This window comes from Capricornis sumatraensis, chromosome 7 (genome assembly GCF_032405125.1).
Source record: "Capricornis sumatraensis isolate serow.1 chromosome 7, serow.2, whole genome shotgun sequence".
Taxonomy (NCBI): domain Eukaryota; kingdom Metazoa; phylum Chordata; class Mammalia; order Artiodactyla; family Bovidae; genus Capricornis; species Capricornis sumatraensis.
This window is the reverse complement of record NC_091075.1, coordinates 119255416-119283277: the sequence shown is the minus strand read 5'-3', so window position 1 is coordinate 119283277 and position 27862 is coordinate 119255416. Positions and strand designations below refer to the sequence as shown.

Here is a 27862-nt window from a genome sequence, read left to right as displayed (position 1 = left end):
CTGACGTTTTGGGCCGGTCCAAGATGGCGGTGCAGGAGTCCGCCGCTCAGCTCTCCATGACCCTGAAGGTGCAGGAGTACCCGACCCTCAAGGTGGGGTCTGTGGCCGCGGTGCGCCCGCGCCTGCCAGGGGCGGCGGGCGGGGCGGCGAGCGGGCGCGGGGGTGGGGGGCGGGCCCGAGGCCGGGGCGCGGCCTGGGGCGCCGGGCGGGGGCCTGGGGCCTGGGTGCGCTGCGCTCTGGGGCCGGGCTCCCCGGGGCCTGGGGCCTGGGTGCGCTGCGCTCTGCGGCCGGGCTCCCCGGGGCCTGCGGCCGGGCTCCCCGGGGCCTGGGGCCTGGGTGCGCTGCGCTCTGGGGCCGGGCTCCCCGGGGCCTGCGGCCGGGCTCCCCGGGGCCTGGGGCCTGGGTGCGCTGCGCTCTGCGGCCGGGCTCCCCGGGGCCTGCGGCCGGGCTCCCCGGGGCCTGGGGCCTGCGTGCGCTGCGCTCTGGGGCCGGGCTCCCCGGGGCCTGCGGCCGGGCTCCCCGGGGCCTGGGGCCTGGGTGCGCTGCGCTCTGCGGCCGGGCTCCCCGGGGCCTGGGGCCTGCGTGCGCTGCGCTCTGGGGCCGGGGACTTGCTGGCCGGGCGGGCGCGGCGTGTGGCCGTCTCTGCCGCCGCGACTGGGCAGGGAGCGCGTCTCCCTGGCGCGCCACTTCGCTCTCTGGAGCCCTTCGTCCTCGAAAGAACGCGAGCCGCATCAGGGACCGTTCTGGCCGTGGCCAGGCTGGTTGCTTTGGAGGCGGGGATCTCGGGGGTGTGGGGTCGGGGGCACCCAAGCGAGAGAAAGACCGTAAGCCGGCGGTTGCGTCCAGCTTTCGTCCCGGAAGCTTCTGTCAGACGGTGCTGACGGATGGCTTCCAGCCTCTCATTAGGGACCTGTGCAGAGAGGCCTCACCACCGCGGGGCGTCACCAAACCTGAAATACAGCTCTTGCAGCTTGGCCGACAGTTGCGTGACCTTGGATGGCCACTTAGCCAAGTCGACGTAGACTGCAGTGGAACCGCCTTTCCTGGGAGAGGGACCCCCCAGTAGTTCTTACCTAGTTAGTAGAGGATTCAACGCTGACTGGCTGCAGTGAAACAGCTGGGAGTAAATTCCTTCAGGGATCAAGGTTGTAACGTTCCCAGGAGAGCTGCAGCTGAGCCTGTGGAAGTCTGAGTTTTTTCCTTGGGAGTCAAATAGCGTCTCTGCTCCTGGAGGGCCCAGCTTCCCTGTCCACCAAAATGGTGACAGGTGGTGGGTGCATTGTGGCAAGATTGCCATGAGCTCTGGTCGATTCTCGGGAGACCTCTGGAGGGTCCTGAACCCTTGGAGATTGTTTGCTCTGCTCAGGGTGCAGTGCGGGCTCTGGCTTGGGAGGTAGCTGCCACACTCCTTACTCCTTGAGCCCTGACGGGAAAGGAGGGAGGGAGGGAAGCCCTGTGCCGCTGACGTGAACCAGACGCCTGTTTGCTGGACCCCGCTTGTAGGGCATGGTGTTTTTATACGCAACTCAGGCAAGACCCTGCATCTCAGAGGCCAGGGTTCTCTGCTGCCCCATGCGCCCCACTAAGTGCCCCCACCACCACCAAAAAACAGTATGAGTAGGGAGCTGTTAGCTGCTGACCCATCATCTCACTCAGACCCCATCAGGCCCGCCGTTCAACTGACAGACGAGAAAGCTGAGACATGAGAAGGTGGGAAACACCAGACTGGAAGGATGTCTCCTCCAAGTCCTCCTCTCTCAGTTCATAACCATGAACGCAGTTTGAGTTCCAAACCTATTAAATAGACTTTGACTGAAGTAGTCACGCAGCCTTCCCAGGTGGCTCAGTGGAAAAGAATTCACCTACCAGTGCAGGCGACAGGAGACGTGGGGTCGATCCCTGGGTCAGGAGGATCCCCTGGAGGAGGAAATGGCAACCCAACTCCAGTGTTCTTGCCTGGAGAATCCCATGGACAGAGGAGTCGTTGGGGTCGCAGAGTCGGACACAGCTGAGCGCACAGGCGCAAAGGAGGCGTGCCGACATTCTTAGAGGCAGAGAAATGTTCTAGTGTCGTCTCAAGTGAGCCTGCCAGATGAAAATGTTTCGCTTCTTTGTTGGAATGATTTTGGAAAGTAGAATTCTCACGAGGTGCTCTGTCCGTTTTTCCCGTACAGATTGTTTACATCCCGCAGGATAATCCCTCTCGTCTTGACAGAGGTGTCGCTGCTGGTGAACCTTTCTCGGGACTAGTTCCCAGTGGGCGATGAGGAAGTTTCACTGGGAACGAGGGCTGCTCGGTTGGGAAGCAAAATTAGAGCACAGGAAAGCGGTTGTCTCGGGAGCTCTGCTGGTCTCATCTGAGCGGGGTGCAGAGGTGCGAGGGGGCCGAGGCCGGTGCTGGAAGGCTGAGCTCCAGCGCGAAGGCAGGTCCTCCCGCGGAGAGTGGGGACCAGTATGCCGCGGGCAAGCCTCCTTCAGACAGGAAGGGAGTGGGGGGCGGCGGGGCGCGGCCTGGGGTTGAGGCTGCTGGCGCCCTCTGACCTGCCCTCCTCCCTGACCCCAGGCCTGGGGACCCTGGGGCGCGTGCCTGCAGTGGGGCTGCAGGAGGCCCAGCAGCAGCCCTGGCCTCCGCCCCGCCGGCTGACAGCCGCTGGCCTGGCCGCCCTGGCTGTGGGGAGGCGTCCTCCCCGCAGTGGGCGCCGGGGGCGCGCCTGGCCCCTGGCCTGGCCGGCGAAGCTCCCTGGAGTGCTGTCGGTGTCGGGCTCTGGCTCACGCCCCCCGGGCCTCAGGGAAGGAGGAGTGGAAACCTGTGAGCTGGAAACCCTGTTTTAATTTGTCTTTGAAAGTGTTTTCTGATTATGAAAGCAACTTGTGTTTATTCTCCAAGTTATTTTGCTGACTGCCCCATTCGGTTTTGAGGTTTTTACTTCTGCTTTTTCCCTTCAGATAACTGAAGGGAAATCGTGTTTTATAGAGGCGTGTCTGTCACCCCACGAATCAGCAGGGTCCGCTCAGCCAGGATTGGGGACGTGGTGTTGGTGACGGGGACCGGCCCTGCACCTCACTCCTCCCGCGGGTCCCCCTGGGCCCACCCCCGGGCACCCGGAACCTCGTCTGGGCGCCTCGGCCAGGGGTCGCCCGTGTCAGCACCCCCTCCCAGCACCCCCCGCCCGGCACGTCACCCCTCACTCTATCTGGGGACGGTTCGGCTGTGTTTTAATTCTCCATAGAAGTATGTAAGTTTACTACTTTCAGCGTGGCGCCAGTTTTGTTGACCAAGTACTTATCTGCAATTTCAAATCCTGGCTTTGTACTTTGCGTTCCAAGTACATGCCTAAAGTTACAACTTGCAGTCCAGTTTTCCAAACTTGGTCTCAGCTGGACTTGGGGATCCACGTGGTCTGAGGTTCGAGACGCGCCGGTGGCGCGAAGCACGGGGCCTTGGAGACGAGGACATGGCGGCCGCGGGCTGGGTCCTCACCTCCTTTTTCTTTGCGTGCGTGCTAGGTCGCTTCAGTCGTGTCCAGCTCTGTGCGGCCCTGTGGACTGCGGCCTTCCAGGCTCCTGTGTCCGCGGGGCGCTCCAGGGAAGGGTACTGGGTGGGTCACTGTCCCCTCCTCCAGGAGGCCTTCCTGGCCCAGGGATCGTCTGTCAGATCTCCGGCATGGGCAGGCGGGTTCTTCACCACTCGCGCCAGCCGGGAGCTTTTCTCTTTAGGTTCTGTGATCAGAGAGTGACCGCCTCTCCCGCAGACACTCGCAGCGCGGTTGCCCTCCCGTTCGCGGGTCCAGCCTCGTCACACCTGCAGAGTGCTGTCTGCTGTCAACTGAGAGCGCCCCCAGCCCAGCCTTGGCCTCCCAGAGCCCGCGGGCCTGGCGCTCGGCTGGAAGGCCCTCTAGAAGCCCCGTGCCCACCCTGCACGGCTTCCCGGCCCAACACTGCCGCGTCGCTTGCTGATGCTGGGACGTGGGACTTCATGGAGGAGAGCCGCCGGCGCGTCCTCTGCCCGGGCCCTCCCGCAGAGACGCAGCCTGCCGGGCAGGTGCTCCGCGGGCTCTGCGGTTAAGCGCTGCTGCATCTTAAACAGATTCGAGTCTGGGAGAGAGAGCTTTCTGGGCTCCAGTTCCCTGCGTAGCTGTCAGAGCCAGCGCCGACCCTAGCCACGGGCAGTGCTGGCCGAGGGCCTTGCCGCCGCCACACGCTGCAGGCCCCGGGCTTCGGGCGGGTCTGGCATGACTGTGACCACTGAGCTTGTCACCTCTGTGCTCTAGTGAGGCTCAGACATGGCTGGGGCACACTCTGGGAGTGTGAATCCCCGTAGGTGCCTCCGTCTTGGTGCGCGCTGTTTGGGGGAGGGCCGGGTGAGGCCCCGTTGGGTCATCCCTGTCGCACACTGGGTGGAGGAGGCCTCGAGTTGGGGACCTGGGGTTCAGGGAGGTCCTGCGAGGGGGGAGGGCCCATGGGGTGGGCTGCTGGATTTGGGGAGGAGCCGCATGGGCTGAGTTGAAATCTTGGCAGGCCTGACCCTGAAGGCTTGTGGTCCAGCTGGAGCAGGTGTCTCCAGGCGTCCCTGAAGCCCTGCAGAGGGCAGGGGCACTGCGTGCCTGAGGCAGGGAAGAGAAGGCACGGGGGCCTGGGCAGAAAAGGCCCAGGGCAGATGTCTGACTCCGCCCTGCACCTGGCCGAGCAGATTCCCCGGGAATGGGCAGTTATTCTCAGGTGTAGGTCATTCAGAATCTTTTGAAAAGGAGAGCTGCTCACTGTTTCGATCACTGCTAGCTGTTACTTAACAACTCAGTATTGCTGAGTAGGGACCAGCCGGTCCCTAAAGAGATCCTTTGGTGACAGTCTCTCTCCCTGACTCTGGAATGTGTCGCGCTGAGTAGAGGGACCCTGGCTGCCCAGGGGCCTCATGGACCAGAGACCCAGCCGTCACCCCCGCCCCTTTCCTCTCACAGCTGCGGCCCTGCCCCTGTGGGCGAGCTGCCCCTTCGCAGCGGGTCACCGGCCCCACCCGAGCAGGCCTCTCCCGGGCCCGGCCCCCTCCGCATCTCGCCCCGCGGCTCTCCCTGGGCCCTGCCCGTCGGAGTGGGCGTCCGGACACCCCAGCAGCGGCGGGCCCGTACGCTGCCGCCGGGACGTGGCGCCGGCCTCGCCCTGGTTCCTTTTCTCTGCCTTCACTCAGCGTCTGGTGCTTTCTCTTTCAGACCCTCCTCGGGCCCCTGGTCCTCGGGGCGGGCGCCTGGCCCGAGGGAGGCGGGTGCCGGGGCCCGCTGCTCCAGGTGGGCCTCCCCTCTGTGCAAGGGGCCCCGCGGGCACTGGCGTCCACCTGTTGTTGTTGAGAGCGGCGGTCTGGGTGTGAGGCCTCAAGGGTCCTTTCCGACCTCCGCTCCCCGCCTGCACCCCTCTCCTCTCCGAAGGGTCTGCTGATGGGGAGGACGGTCTGCTCACGACCCCGGCCCTGGCCCGAAGGTGTGTGCTGTGACCTTCTGGGTGACGAGGGGGCAGCCTCTCGGGTGCCCTCTGAGACGGCCGCCACCCGGCCTTGTGTGCCGCTGGCCTCCAGGCCAGCTCTGCCCCGCCACTGTCCAGCAGGGCCTCCAGGTGCACCCTTGGCGGGCTGTGCTGCCCGCCTCGCCCCTGCAGGGCCCTCCTCCAGACCAGCTCCCCCTGGCTCCCACAGCGCCCCCCTGCCGGGCCCTCCCAGGCTCCTGGCCCCACCTCATTCCCCCATCGGGGCCGCTCATGGCCCTGGTGACCCTCACTGAGCACCCCCTTGCATGCCCTGACTCCCAGCGGGACCCCTTCCAGCCCCAGAGCGGTGGCCTGGAGCCTGCCCGATGCCCCGTCTTGGTCTGCCCAGCTTCTTGGCAGCTGCGGGTCTAAACTTGTTCCCGTGCCCGCCGCCTCCCCAGACCCGCACCCCGTCGCCCTAGTCCCGGTGGGGAGACTTGGCTGAGCCAGCCCGAGGGCTGCGCCGTGGAGCCCTCCTAGACCCCCACTCTCCCAGCTCGCCCCTCCTCACTCTGCCTGCAGGACAGACGTGCACTCTGGCCGCCTCTCGCCCTGGCTCCCTGGGCTGTGGGCGGCCCTCACTGTCCCGGCTCCGCCACGCCCTCACAGCCGCAGTGAGGCCGGCCTTCTGGCCTGGCAGCTCTCGTCCCACTTGGACTGAAGTCCAGGGTGGCTCAGATGGTGAAGAATTGGCCTGCAGCACTGGAAACCCAGGGAAGGCACCCTGGAGGAGGAAATGGCAGCCCACTCCAGTGTGCTTGCCTGCAGAATCCCGTGGATGGAGGAGCCTGGTGGGCTACAGCCCATGGGGTCTCAAAGAGTGGAGACTTGCCGGAGCCACTGACCCTTTCACTTTCCAGGGCTGTTAGAGGGGCCCCTGGCCAGCTGTGACGGGGCCCCTCTCCCCCGTCCTTCCAGCTTCCCCCTGCCCCCTCCCCTCCCCTCCCCTGCTGCTCCTTCCCACCCCTCCCCCACTGCCCCCACTTCCCCCACTTCCCCCTTCCCCACCTCCCCTCCCCCACCTCCTCCCCTTCTCTCCCCCACCTCCGCTCCCCCACCTCCCCTCCCCCACTCCCCCTCCCCACTCCCCCTCCCCACCTGCTCCCCCACCCCTTTGGACGCTGAGCCACAGCGGCCTCCCACTGCTACAGGACATGCCAGCACTGGGGGCCTCACAGTCTGTGCCGCTGTTTGCTTGCTGAGGTGGACCGGTGGCATGGAAAGACTCCTGTGAGGACCCTGGCTATCAGGATGAGAGGCCCATAGAGGTGCCAACGGTGTCCTTCCCTCCTCCAGCTTTGTCCATCTCACCCTATGCCCACAGGCGTGGACCAGAAAGGTCATTTTCCTAAGAAGCCTGTTTAGAAATAGGGGTTTTCGGCCCTGCTGTCCTTCACGAGCCTCTGCAGGGGTGTGTGTGCCGGGGGAGGTCAGCCCAGGACAGGGAGGGGCGTCTGCTGTGTTTAGGGTGCAGCCCAGAATTTCAGAGGACTCCTTTAGCTTTGTGACAGATATGTGGAAACCTCCTCGGAGGTTCTTGTGAAAGATAAAGGGCCTTGTGCCACTGGCGAGAGGCTTCCTTCCTGTGCCCGCAGAAGTGGTGGAAAGCGTGATGACAGAGAAAGGTGCGCTTCTTTGTCAGCAAATACGACGAGGAGGCCAGGCAAGCCCTGGAGAAGGCGGGGAGCCCTGGAGAAGGCGGGGAGCCGCACACCCTGGCGCAGACGGCAGTGTGTGGGAGGGTGGCTGAGAGCTGGACCGGAGTTGCAGAGGTTCCCTGCAGGTCTCAGCGGAGGGTGTTTGCCAGGATCTGTTTCAGTTACGAAAACAGGCAGGGTCACTTTCTGTGAGCCACTGAAGGGCAAGGAGGTGCTGGAGGAAATAGTTTCATCAGCTAATTAAGTGGAGAAATCCTGTAGTCTTAAAAGCTGTATTGCAGCATGTTACCAAGGAAACATTAAGTAGATTTGATTAATACAGGTTTAAATCTTTGGTATAACTAGATAAGATAAAACCAGAATTATCATTATTATTTTAACTTTTATTTGTTTTGAGTGCACTGGGTCTCGGTTCTGGCACAGGGGAGCTTTAGTGGAGGCGTGTGGGAGCGCGTTCTCTGACCGGGACTGAACCTGAGCCCCCTGCATTGGGAGCGCAGAGTAGGCTCAGCCACTGGGCCACCAGAAAGTCCCAAAACCAGAATTCAAAAGCATATGACAGACCTTAAAAAACCCACCACCTGTGACCCGTGAAGAGCTAGTTCCAGCTGATGAGAAAGCTCCCCGCCCCGCTTCCTCGTGGAGTGCTGCAGAAGGGGGGCAGAGACGTGGGAGGAAAGCGTGTGGAGTTGGACCATGAAATCGCCCTTCTGTGAACATGATGACTGGGTAGTCTGTACCAAGTAAACAGATTTAAAAAAAAAATTCCCATAAAGAAAAACGCAGGACCTGATGGCTTCTCTGGTGAATTCTGTTAAATGTTTAAAGAAGAAGAGGCATTGCTCCCTCACAAGAACCAAAGTGCAGGGGAGGAAGAGCTCTTGAGCTTAATGAGGTCAGTTTTACCCTGATAGCGGGACCAGACAGACGGCCCGCAAGAAAACTGCACGAGTCTCATGAGTGAATAAAGGTGCCGAACTCTCAGCAGTGCCTGCAGACGGGGCCTGGCAACACATGAAGAGGGCTACGCGCCGTCACTAAGTGGGGCTCACCCCGGGAATGCAAGGCTGGCTCAACACGCAGAAGCCGGTGCATCGCCACCCCAGAAACAGAGAGGACGAAACCGCACGACCGTCTCAGCAGGCGCAGGCGGAAGCGCTGAACAAAGCCCATCACCCTTTCACGGTACAGCAGCGAGCCAGCTCGGGATAGAGGAGGAAGTCCTCAGCCTGGTAGAGAGCGACTCTGAGAAAACCGCAGACGCCAGCCCACTCCGTGGTGGAACTCGGAAAGGTCAGCAGAAGGACAAGCGTGTCCACTCACCATTCCCATTCAGCGTCGCCCTGGAGACCCTCCCGGGGGCTTAGGCGAGAAAGCTAAGCAGCAGGCAGGCAGACTGGAGAGCAGGCGGTGACAGTTTGCAGGTGAAATGATGGTGAGCGTGACGGTCCTGAGGAACACACGTGCGCCGCGCCCCCACAGATCTCCCCGAGCTGAGGACCAGGCTCAGAACAGTTTCGGACGCAAGACCAGCAGATAGAGATGACTCTCATTTTCCACCCTGGAAATGAACAGTGAAAAGGGAAATGGAGGAAGCAATTTTGTTTATAGTTAAATGATGATAGATTGAATTTCATTAAACCGAAAAAGCTTGTACTTCAAAGGATGCCGTTTAAAGAAGAAAAAAGATTACTTACAGAAGGGAAATATTTGCAAATAATTTCTAAGGCTTTAGTATACAGAATATACAAACGACTCTTACAGTTCCATAACAAAAACAAATAAGCTGTAGAAACGAGCAGATGGTTACGAGGAGACTTCTGAAGAGAGAGCGCAATGGCTGATAGGCGCGGCGGAGATGCAGGCGGCGGCGGCGGTGGACAGTGCGGCCGCAGTGAGGTCAGAGAGCTGGACGGGAGGCTTGCTGCATGCGGAGGCGGAGAAGCCGAAACCCTGGTCCTCGCTAAGGAGTGTCGCGTGGTGCGCCGGCTGAGGAAGGCCGCCTGCTTAGACAGTCACCACACGGCCCAGCGGTTCCCCTCTGAGAGCGGCGCGGACACGCCCAGGCAGCCCGGGCGCCTCTCTCCAGGCGGGAGCAGCCTCGGCGCCCGTCTCGCGCGCGGTGCAGAGGCGGCGCGGTCCCGTGCGGGGATGCCGCTCGGCCCCGCGCCGCAGAGACGGGATGCGTCGCGCTGCTAGAAGTGTCCCGCACGGGCAGGTCCGCCAGGTGGACGGGGGGCCCCGGCTGGTTCCTTGACTGGGGGCACGACTTCTGTAGGCAGGAGTTTCTGTTTCGGGGTGAGGAGAATGTTCCGAAAGCAGATGGCGCTGCTGGTTGCATGGCCTTGGGATTGTAGTAAACACCGCTGGGCTGCATACTTGAGTTACAAGGGTAAATTTTATGGTGTCTGAAGTATATGTCAGAAATTTGTGAAATAGCGATGCGGCTTCCTGTAAATTGTCCTTATTCTTAAGTTGTCTTTCGAAGGCAGAAGTCCTAGTTTGGATAAAGACTGACTGGTCGACTTCTCTTTTACAGTTGGTGCTGTCTGTATCCCTGCGGGAGAGCGTTCCCTGAGGGCCAGGAAGGTCTCCCCCTGTGCTTTCCAGCTGGGAGCCTTAGAGTTGCAGCGCCTACCTTTTGTCTGCGGTCCCCTTCGAGGGAATCTGTGCAGATGGTATGAGGCGCACGTTGGCCCTCTGCCCAAGCGGGCTCCGTCCGGCGCCTCTGCTGCGGACCCGGTTGGCCCTCTGCCCGAGTGGCCCTGCCTCCTTGGTTGGCCACACAGACTGTGCCCGTGGGTTCCCACCAGGTCCACCCCTCCTTGGTCTCCGAGCCTCCCTGGGCCAGTGCTGTGAATCAGGCACCACTGTCCGCATGTTAACAGAATCATTTAGAGTCTTTTTTTTTTACTGTGGTCAAAACCAGGTGACCATCTTCATCGTTTCTGACCGTCCATCAGGGCTGTGTCGTGCAGGGAGCTCCGTGCCCGTCTCGGTCGGCTTCTGATGATCGGATGGCGTGCCACAGCACACGTGTTCCTCCCGGTCCTGGAGGAGGGACCCAGGGCAGGGGGGACCCGCACGCTCCCAGCACTGCTGCCCCCGTCCTTCCGCAGGTCCCAGGTGCTCCAGGAGGCCCGGGGGGCGTTGCCCCGCGAAGGTGGGGCTGAGCGCCCATGCTCAGTGTGGCGGCGGTGTCTGTCTGCTTCAGAGCAGCGCCAGGCCCCGTCCTCTGCCTGTTTTCCAGCCTGTTCTTGTCTGTCTGTCTCTCACGGGGGCCGTCAGGCTCCTCACGCAGCCCAGATGCTCACCCGTCCTGGTCGTGGGCTTCACACACATTTCCTCCTGTTCCTGGGTTGCCTTTTCCCTCTGATGCTGGTTCTTCCGTTTCATGAAGTTCTGAAGTTGAACGTTGCTCGTCCCGTCTCTGCCGCCTGTCCTGATGGGCATGAGTTGAGGAGCGGCGCCTCCTCCCTGGGTCTGGGCGCGAGTGGAGGAGCGGCACCTCCTCTTGGGTCTGGCTCTTCCCTGGGTTCCACCCTCACTGCCGTCTCTCGTGTCTCCGTGATTTTTTTGTCGTCTGCACCAGGACTGTCTCTGAGTGATTCTCCTTCCAGAGGATTTGGCAGCCAAGCCTGGAGTCTCACCGTTTGGGAAGCATCTCCGTTTTGCCTTCTTCTCAGTGACACTTTGCACTGGCCTGCTGCTGCTGCTGCTGCTGAGTCGCTTCACTCGTGTCTGACTCTGTGCGACCCACAGACGGCAGCCCACCAGACTCCCCCGTCCCTGGGATTCTCCAGCAAGAACACTGGAGTGGGTTGCCATTTCCTTCTCCAGTGCGTGAAAGTGAAAAGTAAAAGTGAAGTCGCTCAGTCGTGTCTGACTCTTAGCGACCCCATGGACTGCAGCCCACCAGGCTCCTCTGTCCATGGGATTTTCTAGGCAAGAGGACTGGAGTGGGGTGCCATTGCCTTCTCCTTAGAGTCGTTTCAGTTCACTTCAGTCACTCAGTCGTGTCCGACTCTTTGCGACCCCATGAATCGCAGCACGCCAGGCCTCCCTGTCCATCACCATCTCCCAGAGTTCACTCAGACTCATGTCCATCGAGTCCGTGACGCCATCCAGCCATCTCATCCTCAGTCGTCCCTTCTCCTCCTTCCCCCAATCCCTCCCAGCATCAGAGTCTTTTCCAATGAGTCAACTCTTTGCATGAGGTGGCCAAAGTACTGGAGATTCAGCTTCAGCATCATTCCTTCCTAAGAAATCCCAGGGCTGATCTCCTTCAGAATGGACTGGTTGGATCTCCTTGCAGTCCAAGGGACTCTCAAGAGTCTTCTCCAACACCACAGCTCAAAAGCATCAATTCCTCGGCACCCAGCCTTCTTCACAGTCCAACTCTCACATCCATACATGACCACAGGAAAAACCATAGCCTTGACTAGACGGACCTTAGTCGGCCAAGTAGTGTCTCTGCTTTTGAATATGCTATCTAGGTTGGTCATAACTTTCCTTCCAAGGAGTAAGCGTCTTTTAATTTCATGGCTGCGGTCACCATCTGCAGTGAGTTTGGAGCCCCCAAAAAATAAAGTCTGACACTGTTTCTACTGCTTCCCCATCTACTTCCCATGAAGTGGTGGGACCAGATGCCATGATCTTCGTTTTCTGAATGCTGAGCTTTAGGCCGGCGTTTTCCCTCTCCTCTTTCACCTTCATCAGGAGGCTTTTCCTCTCTCACTCTCATCAGTAGGCTCCCTAGTGTACAGCATTTCTGGAATTCTGTCCCTTTTGGCAAAAGCCTTTCAGGAAGGCGCCTGTGGAGCTGGTGACGACAGGACAGTTGGGGACAGCGCGGGAGGCGAAGCCTGGGTGGCCGGGTGGCCCGGAAAGGACGTGGGTTCCAGGAGCTTCTGAAGGGATGGCGGGGAGGGAGGCCGGGTCCGTGGGAGGCCTGGGCGGCAGAAAGGGGAGCAGAGCACTCAGCACCGGGCGTGTGTGGCCCCGAGTGCGGGAGGGGGGCGCGGTGGTCCCTGGTTCACAGCTGCTGGGTGGGTGGGGGTCCCTGGAGCACAGCAGGCAGGGTGGGGTGACGCTGGGCGCAGCTGCCAGGTGGGGGGGTCCCCGGGGTGCCGCTGCCGGGTGGGGGCATCCTTGGGGTGCAGCTGCCAGGTGGGGGATCCCTGAGGCACAGCTGCCAGGTTAGGGGAATCCCTGGGGCACAGCAGGCAGGGTGGAGGGTCCCTGGGGCGCAGCTGCCAGGTGGGGGGGTTCCCTGGGGTGCAGCTGCCAGGTGGGGGGGTTCACTGGGGTGCAGCTGCCAGGGGGGGTTCCCTGGGGTGCAGCTGCCGGGTGGGGGTGTCCTTGGGGTGCAGCTGCCGGGTGGGGGGGGGTCCCTGCAGCCGAGCGCTCACTCGGGCAGGCAGTGGAGCCACCACTGCCACTTGGGTTTCACAGGCTGCCCAGGTTCTCGAAGGGGGCTCCTGCCCTGCGCCCCCACGGCGTCTTGCATGCTCTCCCCACGCGGGCCGGGTCGCAGATCCCAGGCCTCTCAGCGCCCTGAGGCGTCTTCCCCGGTGTGCGTCGTGTGGTCTCGGGGGCTCTGCCTGCCGCTCGGCCCCTTGCAGAGACGCTCCCCCCTCCCCGAGTCCGGTCTCCTGCAGGCAGTGATTGGAGGCCAGTGTGCCTGCTCCCTCCAGAAATCGCACCTGGAGGCGGGTGCGCCCTCCACCGAGGGGCTGAGTCCCTGGCTGTGCGGCTGCCTCGAGCCCGGGCCTGTGCTGGCTGCTGGCGCACGGTGCTGCGCGGGTGGTCACTCCTGAGCTGTGGACCCCCAGGAGCCTCCGCTTTGCTGACAGGAGCAGTTGAGTCCAGAGGGGCAGCAGTGTGCCGGTGGGCCAGGGGACCAGTCAGTGGTCTGCGCAGGGGGCCCGTGCCGTCCGCCGCTAGCAGGGGCCTGAACGCCGTCAGGCCGTCGCCGTGTCCGCTGGGCCCGTGCTCTTAGCCCGGTTGTTTTGAGAGCCGCCACCCCCCTGCCCACGGCCATCAGGGAGCCCGAGGCCTGGTGGGTCGGCTCAGCTTCCCGTTGATGAGCTGAAGTGTGGGCAGCCGGGTCTCCATGCTGAGTGGGAGTGACAGCCGGGGCAGGCGGGTGGTGGGGTCTCCTGGTCTCCTGGCCAGTCCCCGCCCCGGCCCCACCGTCACCCAGGGACATCTGCTCCTGGGAAGGTCAGGCCCTGTCTCCTCCCCGCCCTGCACAGCACCTGGCACAGGGTCGGTTCCCCCTGAGTGTCGGGGCAGCCGGCGGGGCCCCCGCAATCGGTCCTTGCCCCGGGCAGGGCGGGTTTGGGGCAGCCCCTGCCCAGCTCCGCGCAGGCCTGCCCTGTGGGCAGCGTGTGCCGGCGGGGAGCCCCCCCTCTTGGTAGGGAGTCCCTCCCAGAGTCCCCAGGTGCTGTGCCTTCAGTGGCGCTCCGGGGGCTGTCTGCCGTCCTGGGTTCTGGGGAATGGGCGTCCTCTCTTGTGAGCACTCCCGCCTCCGCTTTCCTGACCGCTGCGTCCAAGGGGCTGCTTCCTGTCCGTGCTCCTGGCCTCATCAGCGTCCCGGCCACTGAGCCGGGGACATCACGGGGCCATCGTGGGCTTTCCCGCCCCCAGTGTGGTCTTTGCCTTAACTTTGTGTTGTTCTAGATGAACTCGGGGGCACTTCTGTTCACCAGCACATGGGGGTTTCTGGGGAGAGTGGAGGCTGCCCTGCGTCTCACGCGGGTTGGGTGCATGTCAGGCTTTGTGTCCTTGTCTGGGAACACAGGTGGCCCTCGCTCACATGGGCCTTTTGTGGGGCTCAGGCAGGTTTTAGAGGAGACACGTTTTTAGCGAATGAGAAGCCGAAGCCTCTTGCTTGCAAAAGTGCCGCGAAGGAGGCCGCCCCTCGCCCCTCGCGAGGAGGAGAAGCGGCCCCGCCCGCCCCGGGCGCTGACGCAGCGGCCTCCCGCCTCCGTCTCCCGCAGGTGCCCTACGAGACGCTGAACAAGCGCTTCCGCGCCGCGCAGAAGAACATCGACCGCGAGACGAGCCACGTCACCATGGTGGTGGCCGAGCTGGAGAAGACGCTGAGCGGCTGTCCCGCCGTGGCCTCTGTGGTCAGCCTCCTGGACGGTGTGGTGGAGAAGCTCAGCGTCCTCAAGAGGAAGGTCAGCGCTCCCCCGGGCCGCGCCGCCTGCCCTGCCCCCAGCCTCCGGCCCCCGAGGGCGCCCCCTTCCCCGGCTGCCCCAGGGGGCGACGTGCCGGAGGGTGGCCCCCCCGTCCTGCTCTTGGCCTCTGCCGCCGCGAGGCTGGCTTCCCGACCCCTCCTTCCGGTTCCCGTCTCCATGTGTCCTGGGCCCAGGATGGGAGCAGGTTTATCGTTTCTTCTGTTTCACGTCAAAACAGCACGTTGGCCTTCCTGTTTCTGAGGATGGTAGATATACCCCCAGAGTGAGATAAGATTTTTGAAAACATTTTATCAAAAGTATCGGGAGCTCGTGAGACAGAAATCATCAGGTTTGGAGAACACGTGGTCTGGGGTGGGATGGGGCAGAAGGTGAGGGACCCCTGCTGCCTCGGGAGAGGCCGCCCCCCCTCCCCTAAGGGCCTCCCTGGCCCGGGCCTCGGGCCATTAAGAGCAGGGGTCTGATGGCAGAAACGCTGTACCTCGGGCGAGGGAGCCCAGAAGCAGTTTGCCCTGCAGGCGTTGGCACCCTGGTTCACAGACTAAACTGTGCGCCGTGACTCCACCCCCAGCCTCCGTCTGGTAGGCGTGGTCCCAGCAGCTGCTGCCTCCAGGCTCTCCCAGGTGGAAGGTGCCTTCCGTCTGAGCCTCGGGTGGTTCTTCGACATTAGCCAGCACAGTGGGAGGTGACAGGTACACAGAACACCGTGAGGGAGACCCAGAAGGAATAGGAAGTCCGCACAGACTTCAGAGGCAGAAACTAGCAGACACCACGCTTCACTGGGTTTAAAGGGTGAAAAAACAGCTCGGAGATACCTGCAGGGAGTAGAAAGTGCAAGTGGTTTGAAGTTAAAAATAGCCAAGTAAAAATTCAAGAAAAGAAAGATAACAGATGAGAAACTCAGATTTTACTCGCAACAAAATGTTACATTTAACAATCGGATGCAGCTAAACAGAGAGTTGGAGAGCTGGAAGATCGTCTGAGGAAATTACTGGGACACAGCGCAGAGATGAGAAGAGGGCGAGAGGTGGGCGAGTCGGGCAGAGCCTGCCGTGGGCCCCGAGTGCAGGGAGATGACTGGGAGGTTTCCACTGACGGTCCGCAGCTCAGAGACCTCAACCCAATAGCTGCAGACGAGCCCGCCTGGGACGCTCACTCAGCGAGACTGAAGACCCTGGAGCAGCAGGTAGAGGAGGGGCGCTCTGTCGAGGAGCAGCGAGCACCCCGACAGCTGGCTTCTTGAGGGTGGAATGTGCTGGGAGCAGCCAGGGGCTGACCAGGACTCCGGGCCTGGCGTCCAGCACGTAGGCGCCAGCCGCCGGTGTCACTGACGTTCCCGTGGAGAAGTCACGGACCCGGTGCCAGGGTCTCAGGGCCACACTTCAGGTGGTCGCCAGCGGCTGCTGTGTAATAAGCGGGCACAGAACACTGCCACTTGGCCATCTTAATTCCGGACTAAAGAGTCTTTAGTTCAGAGAGAACTAAATAGAGAAAGTATTTAGAGAAAGTGTTAATAGAGAAAGCGTTATAAAAGATAAAAACTCAGGTCATAATGACAAATGGATTCATTAACCGCGAAGCTGGACAAAGGTAAAGTTCTCTGTCTCGGGCAGTGCAGCTTGAGTACCTAAAACAGAAAGTAATGTCCCTGTGGGGAAGGACAGACCCTGCCATCGCCTTGGAAACGGTAGCTCCTCCCCTCCCCTCCCTCCCCTCCCCCCTCCCTCCCCTCCCCCCCTCCCCCCCTCCCCCCCTCCCCCTCCCCCCCTCCCCCCCTCCCCCCCTCCCCTCCCCCCCTCCCCCTCCCCTCCCCTCCCTCCCCCCCTCCCCTCCCCTCCCTCTCCTCCCCTCCCTCCCCCCCTCCCCTCCCCTCACTCTCCTCCCCTCCCGTGCAGCCCAGGGGCCTGTTGCCCGCTCTGGCCTCCCTGCTGCCTAGCCGTTGTGGTCCAGGTGGGTGGTCTAGTGGGGGTCCGGTGGGCAGTCCAGGCGGCCGGTGGCAGCTGGAGACCCTGAGCTCTTGTGACTGGCACAGGCGGTGGAGTCCATCCAGGCGGAGGATGAGAGCGCCAAGCTGTGCAAGCGCCGGATCGAGCACCTCAAGGAGCACAGCAGCGACCAGCCGGCGGCGGCCAGCGCGTGGAAGAGGAAGCGCATGGACCGCCTGATGGTGGAGCATCTGCTGCGCTGCGGCTGCTACAGCACAGCCGTGAAGCTGGCGCGCCAGAGCGGCGTCGAGGTGGGCGCGGGCGGGGCCCCCGCCCTGTCCCGAGCCGGGCAGCCCCTCCCTCGCGCGACGGCTGGGAGGAGCGGGGGTGTGGACGGGGCGGCACCCGCCACCGTGCGCCCGAGGCCTCCCGTGCCCTGGCCTCATGTGTGAGCCTCTCTCTGGGCCGGGCGTGCTTGCTGTCCGTCCCTTTGTGGCGGCCTCAGGGTGCAGGCGTTGAAGCACTCGATGCCCCAGGCCGCGTGCGGTGGTGATTGGCCTGCCGGTGCCCTGCGCTGCCCCTGCGGGTCCCCCTGTCTTCAGGCTGCTGGCTGGGGGCGGCGGCGCCCCAGTGTCCCAAGGGCAGCCTTCACTGCGGTGGGCATAGCAGTCAGGCGTGCCTGGCAGGAGTGCGTGGCCGCCCCGCGTGCCTGGCAGGAGTGCGTGGCCGCCCCGCGTGCCCACCTCCAACGACTGGAGCTTCTGGTGGGAGCACCTTTGTTGAGGGCGGTGTTCTCGTCTCTGCATCCCGGGTCCCACCCCAGCCAGCTCCTCTGCTGCGCTTGGAACCCCCGGGCCTAAGCCTCCGTGCCCTCGTGTCCTCAGGCCCCCCGGCCCCCACCACAACCCCATCCCCATCCAGTGTGCATGGCTCCCGCCCTGAGCTGACAGGGCTCAGCCCTGGTGGCTCCGAATGTGGTGTGACCCTGCTCCCGTCCCAGGAGGTACCTGGGGTCTCCAGCAGCGTGCCCGGCCCAGCTGCTTCCCACGGGCTCCTGTCCTCACCTAGTTACAGCTCCAGGCCTTTCCTCCAACGTGGCTGGTACACTCGCAGGGGGTCGGGGGTGGGCATCCTCCCGCTTGCAACCAGCCCCGGGCAGCTCCTCGAGCTGGGCCTGCCCGGGCCCAGGCTCCTGCTGTGGATGGCAGGGCTTCCAGTCTCAGCTTGGTGCCCAGGGGTCCCCAGCGCCCAATCCCCCACCCACCATGCCAGCTTCCGCCTCACCACAGGCTCTGCCTGCCTCACCTCGGCACAGCTTGTCCGTCTGTCAGGCTTCACTCCTGCACCCACCCCTGCACCTGCAAGGGCGTGGCCAGGCTCACCCACCCTCGCTGGCTGGTGATGCCCAAGCTCCCTGTGCCTCCTGGCCCCCAGGTGCGCGCCGTGGGGGGAAGCACGAAGCCAGACCAGATGCAGTGAAGGTGAGCCGTCTGCAGAGGCGCAGAGAGGGGCAGCGGGGGCGGGCAGGGGCCGGTGGTCACCCGTCTGCAGTGGGGGGCGGCCAGGGGCCCCAGAAGGTCAGTTGGCGTGAACGTCTAGGAGCCAGTCCCAGAAGGGGTTTCCCCGTGGAGCCCCCAGCCTCACACTGAGCACAGAAACGAGCTTGCTTTCTGAAGCAGACACAGGAGGGCATCCTCCTGGCCTTGGGGTGGGCGAGGCCTCCCAGGAACGGGCTGTAGCACTGGGGCTCCTCCTCATGCAGAGACACTGTGAAGAGGGGCGGGCGCACGGCCCCGCTGGGGCTGTGGCGGGCAGCAGGCCTGGTGGGGTCAGCCGAGGCCCCGGGTTAGCCGCCTCCGTGGTGGCGCCTCCCGGGAGGGGCCGTGGGCAGTGCTCCCTCACCGGCTCGCTCTCGGCGGGCTGCTGTGACATTTTTCCCGTGGCTCCCACAGCCCAGGGTCCACGGTCATCAGAGGACTGTCCACAGGAACGGGAGAGGCTGGGAAAGGCTAGACTCCGGGGGTGTGGGCGGGAGAGGCCCCCGCCTGGGAGTCAGAGAAGGCCTGGGGAGGATGGGGCACGGGAGAGAAGGAAGACAGCCTGGCCTTGGCCTAGCGGGAAACGTTCTGGAAAAAGGAGGCCGTGGAGAGACAGCCCCCTCTGTCGGGAGGGCGGGGCGCGGCCGTGGCTGGAAGCCTTCCAGCCCCGCTGTAGGGAGGGCCGTGCGCGAGGGCTTGACTAGCGAGTCTCGGCTGCACAGCCACAGGTCACTTCCTCACCTGAACCCCGTGCTCAGGGCGAAGCAGGAGAGCAGCTGCGCGGAGCAGGGGCCTTGGCGGGAAGGCTTGGAGTCCGGAGCTGGCCCAGCCACGCTCCAGCCCTCTCTGACCGCGTCCTGCTCTGTCTGGCAGTCAGGACGTGGAGCCGAGGAGGGGTCAGGCTGGGGCGGTTGGGGGCGCGTCCTGCAGGCCCTAGCATCTGCCAGCATCTGCCACTGCCCCTCCCGGGGCCGCGGGTGGAGCCTCTTGTTAGTTTCGCTGTCAGTGCCTGGCTTCGCGGCAGCCTCACTGGCCGTGCGCCTCCACTGGCTGGCTCTCGGCGTGGAGCAGGCAGCCCTTCCTCGCGCTGCGTCCACCGGTAGGGCTCTGCGTCCCTCTGCAGCACAGCTCGCGCGGAGCTCGGCCTGGCGCGCTCCGAGCTGCTCTGCGCGGCGCGCCTTGGCCGAGAGCGCGCGGGCGAGGCGGTGTCCTGCCCCATGCTCTGCGGTCCGAGTGGCCGCGAGGCCGAAGTGGAGGCTCTGGAGACGCGGGAGCCCGGGGCCGCTGTGTGCTGGCTGTCCCTCCGCCCGCTGACAGAAAATGGCCCGGTCAGTCTGCTCCTGAGGGAAGAGAGACTCCCTTTCCGAAGTCTTCTTCCGGCGACCCCTCATTTGTCATGTCGGAACGTCCATTACCTACCCAGCGTGGCCAGGGAGGTCCTTCTCCCAGGCTACTCCAACCTCTTGCCTGGGCCCCGCGCTTCCTGTCTCCCGCACTTCCTGGCACCACAGCGCCCCCTCAACTTGGCGGGTGTGCACTCGAGTGGCTGGGCTCGCTCCTGTGGGTCCCTGGCTTTGCTGGGCTCCTCCAGCTCAGCGGCACTGGGCTGGCCCGCACAGATTGCACGCCTCGGGGTGGGAGAGAAGCGGGCCGCAGAGGCGAGAGACGTGCGGCCCCCCAGCTGCTCCTTCTCAAAAGCCTAAACTTGAAATCAATCTGCAGAGTAAAACGCATAGAAATTGCGAGTGTGGACCGCCGGGATCTCCATATGTGGGCCCTGTGAGAGCTGGTGGGGTCCCAGGTTCTGGCAGGACCTGGCCTGTCACCTGGCCCGCGCGCTGTGCAGACCCGGCCTGCGGCGCGGTGTCCCAGCGCCGGAGAGGATGTTCACCTGAGAGGAGGCGCAGGGTGCCAGCTGCCGGGCGCTGTGTCCGTGCAGCCTCGGGCGGGTCCGGGGTCCAGTGCTCTGAGCCAGGGCTCCCTTCACTGCAGGATTTAGTGAACATCGAGATGTTCCTGACTGCCAAAGAGGTGGAGGAGTCCCTGGAGAGGCGCGAGACCGCCACCTGCTTGGCCTGGTGCCATGACAACAAGTCCCGGCTGCGCAAGATGAAGGTGCGAGGGCTGCGCCGGGGCGGGGCTCTTGGAGGGGCGGGTCGTGCCTGGGCGGAGCTTGCCGAGTCGGGAGGGGCGGCGCCAGCTGCACCGGAGCCTGTCGTTTCGGAGTTGTGTGGATGCATACGTCCCCGTTGTTGGGTTTGGTGCGGGTTTGGGGTTGTTCTATGAGAGGGTGGTGGTGGGTTTTAGGGAAAGCACTCTCTGCATTATGGTTTGGACAGATGTTGAGTAAAGTTCTGAAGGCACGTGGTGTGGACCACGCATGTGCTGCCGGGGATTGGAGCCGGGTGGGCCCAGCTCCTACCCACCTACTCACTGACTCTGGAAGGCACCCTGCGAGGAGTGGATGCCCGCCTGTGAGGGTGCAGAGTTCCAGGCTGGGATATTCTCGAATACAGCCTTTCTTGAGACCCAGAAGCAGCTTAAAAAATAGACACTTAAACATAAATTGCAGGATTTAAACTTGTTTCCTGAAAGGTGTCAGCGCCTTAGGGCTTTCAGAAATGCTTGATTGTATTAACCTTTCCTGCCTCCCATTAGAAAAACTGTGTTCTAAACTGAGTGCCTTTAACCCCGCCCCGTTGAGCTTGTCGTGTGCACATAGTCACCAGCCAAGGGTGACACTCTCTGCCACTCAGGGCCGCCAAAGCGAGCACGACGCGAAGACGGGACGGAAAAGTAGAGTGGCCAGTGGCTCCCCTAAAGAGAGTGAGGATCTTGGTATGGAATCCATAAAAGGAAAGCCAGAATTGGTATGTAACACGCGCCCGCGCTCTGCTCCACCCCCACGGCTGTGCGCTCGGCGGGAACCAGGGCAGAAGGAAAACGCCTCCGGTGCAACAGGCAGTTTCTGCAAGCCCTGCTCCCTCCCCGAGAACACTGCTGCTTGGCCAGGCACGCCACGGGGGTCGGGTCGCAGCGGGGAGCCTTGCACCTGCCTGCCGGGGGTGGGCTGGCGGGGCGAGCCCACCAGGGCGCGCTCCTGTGGTCTCGCCATATACCCGGAGGGAGCATAAGTAGCTGTCCGGAAGTGCACCCGGGGCGCCAGAATGCGCTCAGTGCAGAGCTCCACTGTACACAAGCCGGTGTGCACGCTCTGTCCAGCTTGTCCCCTTGTGGGCACACGTGAGCGCCGGTACTTGATCACACGTGCAGGCTGGGGGCGGGGAGTCAGGGGCCCCATGCCAGGTGCCAGGGGCCCCTCAGACCCGTGCTAAGGCTCTAGACGAGAAAAGAAACTTTGAGACCCACGTTTCCTGTCTTTGAAAATGCTTCGAAAGGAGTGAGTGCAGCCCGCAGAAGTCTTCTGAGTTGAGGCGGGTCTCGGACACGGCAGGCCGGCGGGGGCCGCGTGCGCACTGCGTCTGCAGCCTCAGTGGGGCCATGAGCGGGAGTGCGCAGAGCCTCTCAGGCCGCTTGCGATGCGCTCACCAGGTGGCGGCAGTCCTTGTCCAGTCTGGCCGCCCGCTCGTGCCTGCCCTCTCGGGACTGTCTGAGGGTTAACCCGGAGAGCAGAGAGCCACCGTAAACGCGGAGACACATTTCCACGGGGCGGTTCTGTAGGGCTGACCTAGGGTTTCGTGGTAACGCTCCGCAGCCGGGAGCCCCACATGGAAGTGGTCGTTGCCTGGGAGGCAGGCAGTGCCCCTCCTCTCCGTCCCCGGCTCAGCCATGCTCCTCTGGCCTCTGAAAGGGGCTGGGATTTTCTTCACTGGTTTATGCGGTGCCTGCCACGCCACCCTCGCCCTGCCCTGCCCCACTCATTTGGGGTCAGGACAGACTGCTGCCCGGGGCGCAGTGCCCCGCGCAGGGTGGGGAGGAGGGCTTGGGCAGGGAGGCAGACCACCTTTTCTGAGCCCCTGCGGAGTGGATGTGTGGGTGCCAGGTGAGTGGCTCTGCACCTCTGCCGTGCCCGGCGCCAGCGCCACGGTCTGCAGTCAGGCCAGCCTGCGCGCCACTTGGTACGCCTGGGGCCGGGCTGGGGGCTTGTGCAGGGTGCCCTCCCAGGGCCCCTCCAGCCCAGGCACCTCCGCAGAACGCAGTGTGTACGCCAGGCTGGGGGGCAGGGAGCAAGTCACGAGGTTGGCATACTTGCGGAAGCAGCAGGCACAGGGCAGTGTAGACACCGTCTCGGGGCCTGGGCACTGTGGGCGGCTGCGCGGAGGCCCTGAGGTCGGCCTCCGTGCTATGCGCTCCACATGCTCCGTTTCTGGGTGGAAACACTGGGTGTTTTCTAAAGCTGTGTTGAAGATGTTATGGTCTTAGTTTTGTGGTAAAATAATCCAGTTTTTCCATCTTAGGTCACAAAAGTTAATTTTGCCTGCTTGCCCTATACCCCTAGCTGCAGGAGTTTTAGCCCAAATTGAGTTGATACTGCTAAGGTTTCAAAGTTCGCTTGGGCTCCTTACAAGCTACCCCACTGATGCGGCCGTATTAGCATCCCCCGGGGTCTCCTGTAGAGCCTCGGGACAGAAGCCTCCCAGATGGAGCTGGGCCACGGCCGCCTCCCAGCACAGCAGCCCCAGCCCCGGGGCCCGCGCACCCGCGGCACAATCTGGGCCCTTCCAGGAGCCGGCCCTGGCCTGCTTGCCCACCTCTGCCATCTTCGCTCGGTCCTGGCCGCGTGCCGAGGCCCCGCCCACCTAGGGCCTCTGAGCTAACTCGTTCCCAGAGTCGCCTGTGGCCCACACTGTGAGGGTTCTCATGCGAGTCTCTGTTCCCCAGAGCCCTTGGTGTGGCCCAGGGCTGGAAAGAGGAGACCTGCGGGTAGGAGGGGGTGGTGAGGGCGCTGTGCTGACTCTGCTGACCAGGCTGTCGTGTCTGTGCAGCCAGCTGCGGCTTGGGAGCACCCCTGCTGCTCCTCACCCCATGTCCGCCCGGCCCTCCCTGGCCTGGCCCTGAGCGATGTGGGGTGGGGCCAGGCCATGGCCTGTCAGGACCCGGCAAGTATTGGCTGCAGGTTGAAATTAGGATTTCAGCAGCAGCCCTGCCTCCCTGGCAATGCTGAGCTTCTGTAGCAGTGCGTGCAGCCTCGGGCCGGGACACAGCGTCAGGTGAGCCTGGCTAAGCTGATCCCTACCTTGTCTTCCCCCTCAGAGCTGCCTGGAGTTCAGCCTGAGAATCCAGGAGTTCATTGAGCTCATCCGGCAGAACAAGAGGCTGGATGCAGTGAGGTAGGACCCCCGAGCGCGCGGGGCAGGCTTCCAGGCTGCCCCTGGGCTAGGTGTGGGCAGGCGCAGCCGGCGCCGGGGCGGGGGCTGTGGGAGCGCGGACGTCTCCAGGCGGCGCTGTGCCTTTCCAGACACGCGAGGAAGCACTTCAGCCAGGCCGAGGGGAGCCAGCTGGACGAGGTCCGCCAGGTCATGGGCATGCTGGCCTTCCCGCCGGACACGCACATCTCCCCCTACAAGGTACGGTGTGCCCTGGGCGTAGGGTTGGGCCGGGCCTGCAGTCACTGCCACTGACCAGGGTGGCCCGCACACCACCCAGGCCTTTTTTCCCATCTTGTTCCCATTTTGCTGGCAAAATCTTTGATCAGAACAGCTCCTAAAGCACTTCAGCTGGAAAGGGCAGTTCCGAGTGCCTGCTCACTCCTCTGGAGGCCTGGCCAAGGCTGGACAGGCCTGGCCTCTGCGAGGCGCGGCTGGCGTCCTTGCTGACCTCACCTGTCCCCGCCCTGCGTTCTCTTCCCTGCGTCAGGATCACTGGGCTCATCTCCCCTCATCCCCCCCCCCACCCCCAAGATAAACACCCAAGAGAAGCCCAGCCCCACCTTCACCACTCTGCCCACAGACGGCTTCAGCCGGATGCTAGACTCGTCGCCCGCAGCCCCGTCCACGAGCACACCTCTGCCAGGCTCGCCACCCTTTGTAACCAGGAGCCTTTGCTCCAGTTCCCAGTAATTCAATCCTCGTCGGGTCTGAGGTCTCATCACAGTGGCCTTGATGGTGCACAGCTCTCAGGTCTCTCTGCAGAGACGGGGGTGCGCTCTGCCACGCTCTTGTCTCCCTGAGCCCTCACTTTCAGTGGCCCATTCTGTCGGCCTGGCTGCTGCCCCAGGTGGTGAAGCCCCACCCCCGGGTTCAGGCGCTTGTCGCCACAGTGTCCACTCCTGGCAGCCGTTCTCTGGGCTAGTCCCTTCTGGCAGCTGCAACCCGTACCACAGACCAGGGCTGTGAACAGCAGGATGCGCTGCTCAGGGCTCGGGAGGCTGGAAGTCCAAGGTCAGGTGCCAGCCTGAGGCACGACTTGCGCTGGGTCCTCCCGTGGTGGATTCCGCTGGGTCGGGAGCTCTCTGGGGCTCTTCTTAGAAGGACAGCAATCCTGTTCGTGAGCCCCCTGCCCATGACCTCATTCCCTCCCAGAGGGCCTCTCCCGACCATCACTTGGGGCCTCAGTGTTTCAGCGGTGTACTTGTGGGGGAGAGAGTAAAACCCTTGGGTGGTGGACCACCGTGTCCTCTGGGCCGTGAAGCTGGTCTCTGTCCAAGGCCGAGTGTTTCCCTGCAGCCCCGCTGCCCCTCAGTGTCTGTGGGAGCCTCTGGGCAGACCCAGCCCCCACCGCCCAGAGTGCCTGCAGGTCCTTTGGAAAGCTGCTGGAAGCTTCTTCCCAACTGAATTCACGCTTTCTGTGGTGTTTGGGAATATAATAAATCATCAGGCCACAAAGATCTTCAGGTCTAAACTCAGATTTTAACTCACAGCGTTTTCTCTTCAAAGTGCAGCAAAGGCCAGCTGCCCTTGGGGATGAGGTGCCCAGCTCAGGAGGGTGTGGAGCAGATCTCTTGACTCCTCGGCGAGGCCTCACAACAGCTGTAAAGAGCCAGGCAGTGATGTCATCACTGCTGTTGGGTCCAGAGGGACCGAGCCTCAGAATAGACCCCAAGGCGGGCTTCCCCTCCCCTGGGCAGAGTTCTCCACCAACTGGGACACGACAACCTTTGGCTGTTAAAGTTGGTCTGGCAGGTTCAGTTCAGTTCAGTCGCTCAGTCGTGTCCGACTCTGCGACCCCATGGACTGCAGCACGCAAGGCCTCCCTGTCCGTCACCAACTCCCGGAGCTTGCTCAAACTCACGTTTATCAAGTTGGTGATGCCATTCAACCATGTAATTCTCTGTCGTCCCCTTCTCCTCCTACCTTCAATCTTTCCCAGCATCAGGGTCTTTTCCAATGAGTCAGTTCTTCGCAACAGGTGGCCAAAGTACTGGAGTTTCAGCTTCAGCATCAGTCCTTCCAGTGAATATTCAGGACTGGTTTCCTTTAGGATGGACTGGTTGGATCTTCTTGCAGTCCAGGGGACTCTCAAGAGTCTTCTCCAATACCCCAGTTCAAAAGAATCAGCTCTTCCACGCTCAGCCTTCTTTATGGCCCAGGAAAGCTGGTCTGGCAGGTTACCTGGCTCCAAAGAGAAGGCCTGGGTGACAGGAGAGCCGTGACCCCGTGCAGGTGGGTGGGGGGGGGGGGGTCTCAGGTGCAGGGAGCTCGGAAACAGAGTTGGGACGGCTGTCCTGGAAGCAGGAGCAGGGGACCAGGCATTCCTGACATGCTGGAGCTGCCTCATCAAGGGAGTGATGCCTTCGTCCCTCGTGGCAAGAGGTCACAGACATGTCCAGATGGGTCATGGTGGGAATGGACAAAGTGCTTCGTTTTGAGAGGGCTGTAGCAGACACTGCAGGGCTCACAGCTGGTGCTGGGCGCAGCAGCCCCTGGGGCGGTCCTCCTTCACCATGGACTGTTGCATAAAAGACATGTTAAAACCATTTTTTAAATGTTGGGAGTGTGATGTGAGCCCTGTGCCAGGGCTCTGAGGGGCTCACAGAACCTCTGCCCGTGCTCTTGCCTGGCTGCCTTCCCCTGCCTCCCTGCCTCCACCCCTTCTTGAGTCTAAACCTGGGTGGTTTTAGGGACCCACATGAGCCAGGTTTAACTTTCTATTCTACTAAGCTGTTCCCTGGAATAAGGCTTCTCCTTGCAAACCTTAACGCCCTCAGCAAGAGGCTCTGGAGCTTGCTCACTGAATGGCTTTCCTCCCAGCCGCGAGTCCTTGACTTGCCTCCGGGCCACAGGACCCACACTTCGGAGCATCAGCATAGGCTCGGATCGAGTCGACATCCCAGAAAGGGAGTCAGCCGTGGCCTGGCTGTGGGCGGAAGTCGAGGCTGCCCTCTGGGCGCCGGTGCGTGGCTGAGCCAGGTGGCTCTCATTTTGCGTCTGCAGAGAAGAGACTTTAAGCTTGTTTGTTTCCTGTTATCACGACTCTGCCCCGCTTCTTCCAGGACCTGCTGGACCCGGCGCGGTGGCGGATGCTGATCCAGCAGTTCCGGTACGACAACTACCGGCTACACCAGCTGGGAAACAACTCCGTGTTCACCCTCACCCTGCAGGCCGGCCTCTCCGCCATAAAGACGCCGTATCCTTCTCTCCGGGAGTGCTCCCCACGTGCCCCTTCTAGTGCGGGGCTGGTGTCCAGACCCCGCTCCTTACCAGCCTTAGCCCCTGTCCTTGAAACTTCTGCAGTGCCCCCCACCCCCCAGACCGTGCCTTAATTGCATTGCAGCCCCAGTGTTGAGACAGTGCCGGGAGGGCTCCCGTGCCCAGAGAGGGACCATAATGCTCAGCAGCCTCCTCGGGGTGCTCGGGATGCTGGGACCTCGGCTGGCCCGCCCTCCTTAACCCGTGCGCAGGCAGTGCTACAAGGAGGACGGCAGCTCGCGGAGCCCCGACTGCCCGGTGTGCAGCCGCTCGCTGAACAAGCTGGCGCAGCCCCTACCCATGGCGCACTGCGCCAATTCGCGCCTCGTCTGCAAGATCTCGGGAGATGTCATGAATGAGAACAACCCGCCCATGATGCTGCCCAACGGCTACGTCTACGGCTACAACGTGAGGGCCGGGGGCGGGGCCTTGCGGAGGGGGCGGGGCCAGGGCCGAGCGCCCCGGGGGTTGGGGCCTGAGCTGTCCTTTGCAAGGCGGGTTGGGGGGCAGTGGAGAAAGCTCAGGACTTCCTGGCAGGGGTGCCTGCAGAGAGCGACTTTCGTGAAGTGAAGCGATTTGTTTCCTGAGAGTCGGTTCTCTGGGCTTCTCATAAACGTTGCTGTAGGCTGGATTGGCCCTTCTTAATGCGCCTGGTCTTTCTTTTCAGTCCCTGCTCTCTATCCGGCAGGATGATAAGGTCGTCTGCCCGAGAACCAAAGAGGTCTTCCTCTTCTCCCAGGCCGAGAAGGTGTACATCATGTAGGGCCGCCTCGCCGAGCGGCCTCAGGCCCCGCCGACCTGCCTTTCTGTTTCTGCGACCAAAGATCTGAGCAACGACAACACTCCTGGGAAGAGAGGAGGAGAGACTGGACACGCGCGCACTCGGATTTGAAACACGTCAGCTGTTCATGCTTCTGAAGTGCTTCACCTTTCAGAGAAGCTTCTTTACAGACTGACCACGCGGAGGGAGGCTGGAACCTTTCACCACAGGAACTGATTCCTTCCGCGTGTTCTCACAGCCCCTGCCCTTCTGCTAACAAGGAGCCGCCGGGAGGACTGGTCCGGGAGTGGCAGTGGCCACGCCAGGCTGACCTGTGGTGACTTGGTGCCACGAGGGGCCCTGTCACTCCTCTGTAGAGCTGCTGCCAAAACGCCGGCACCGCGTCTGCAGGCGGCGCTGGCCTCCAGGACCGCCGCCCGCCCGAGGCCGCGCCCGAGGGGCCGCGTTCAGCCCTGTAGGCTCGGTGTCACGCCGCTCCTGCCGCCTCGTCTCCTGCCTGAGAATGTATCTCGTGGAAACCCACTGGACCGGTGTCTGCAGAGGCCTTGCCGACGGCTCAGTGACTCTAGCTCTAAACACTATTCATTACAGAAGCCAGTAGTTCAGTTGAAGTAACCACCAATGACTTTTCAAATCGGACGAACTGTTGTAGT

At 62.7% G+C, this 27862-nt stretch overlaps 1 protein-coding gene across 7 annotated transcripts; it reads left to right on the top strand.

The window, feature by feature from the left end:
* The first annotated feature begins 13 nt into the window (after positions 1-13).
* MAEA (macrophage erythroblast attacher, E3 ubiquitin ligase) lies at positions 14-27862 on the top strand. Of its 7 annotated transcripts, none has more exons than XM_068975075.1 (10): positions 14-92; positions 14177-14359; positions 16410-16613; positions 19833-19955; positions 20597-20710; positions 23055-23131; positions 23260-23368; positions 26233-26366; positions 26641-26836; positions 27168-27862. In XM_068975075.1, exons 1-10 carry the CDS (start codon positions 24-26, stop codon positions 27189-27191), a joined length of 1233 nt encoding a protein of 410 aa, XP_068831176.1. In that variant the 5' UTR covers positions 14-23; the 3' UTR covers positions 27192-27862. The 7 variants fall into 7 exon arrangements, with proteins under 7 accessions (XP_068831176.1, XP_068831175.1, XP_068831174.1 ...); XM_068975074.1 differs by having other exon boundaries at positions 27117-27862; XM_068975073.1 differs by having other exon boundaries at positions 27096-27862.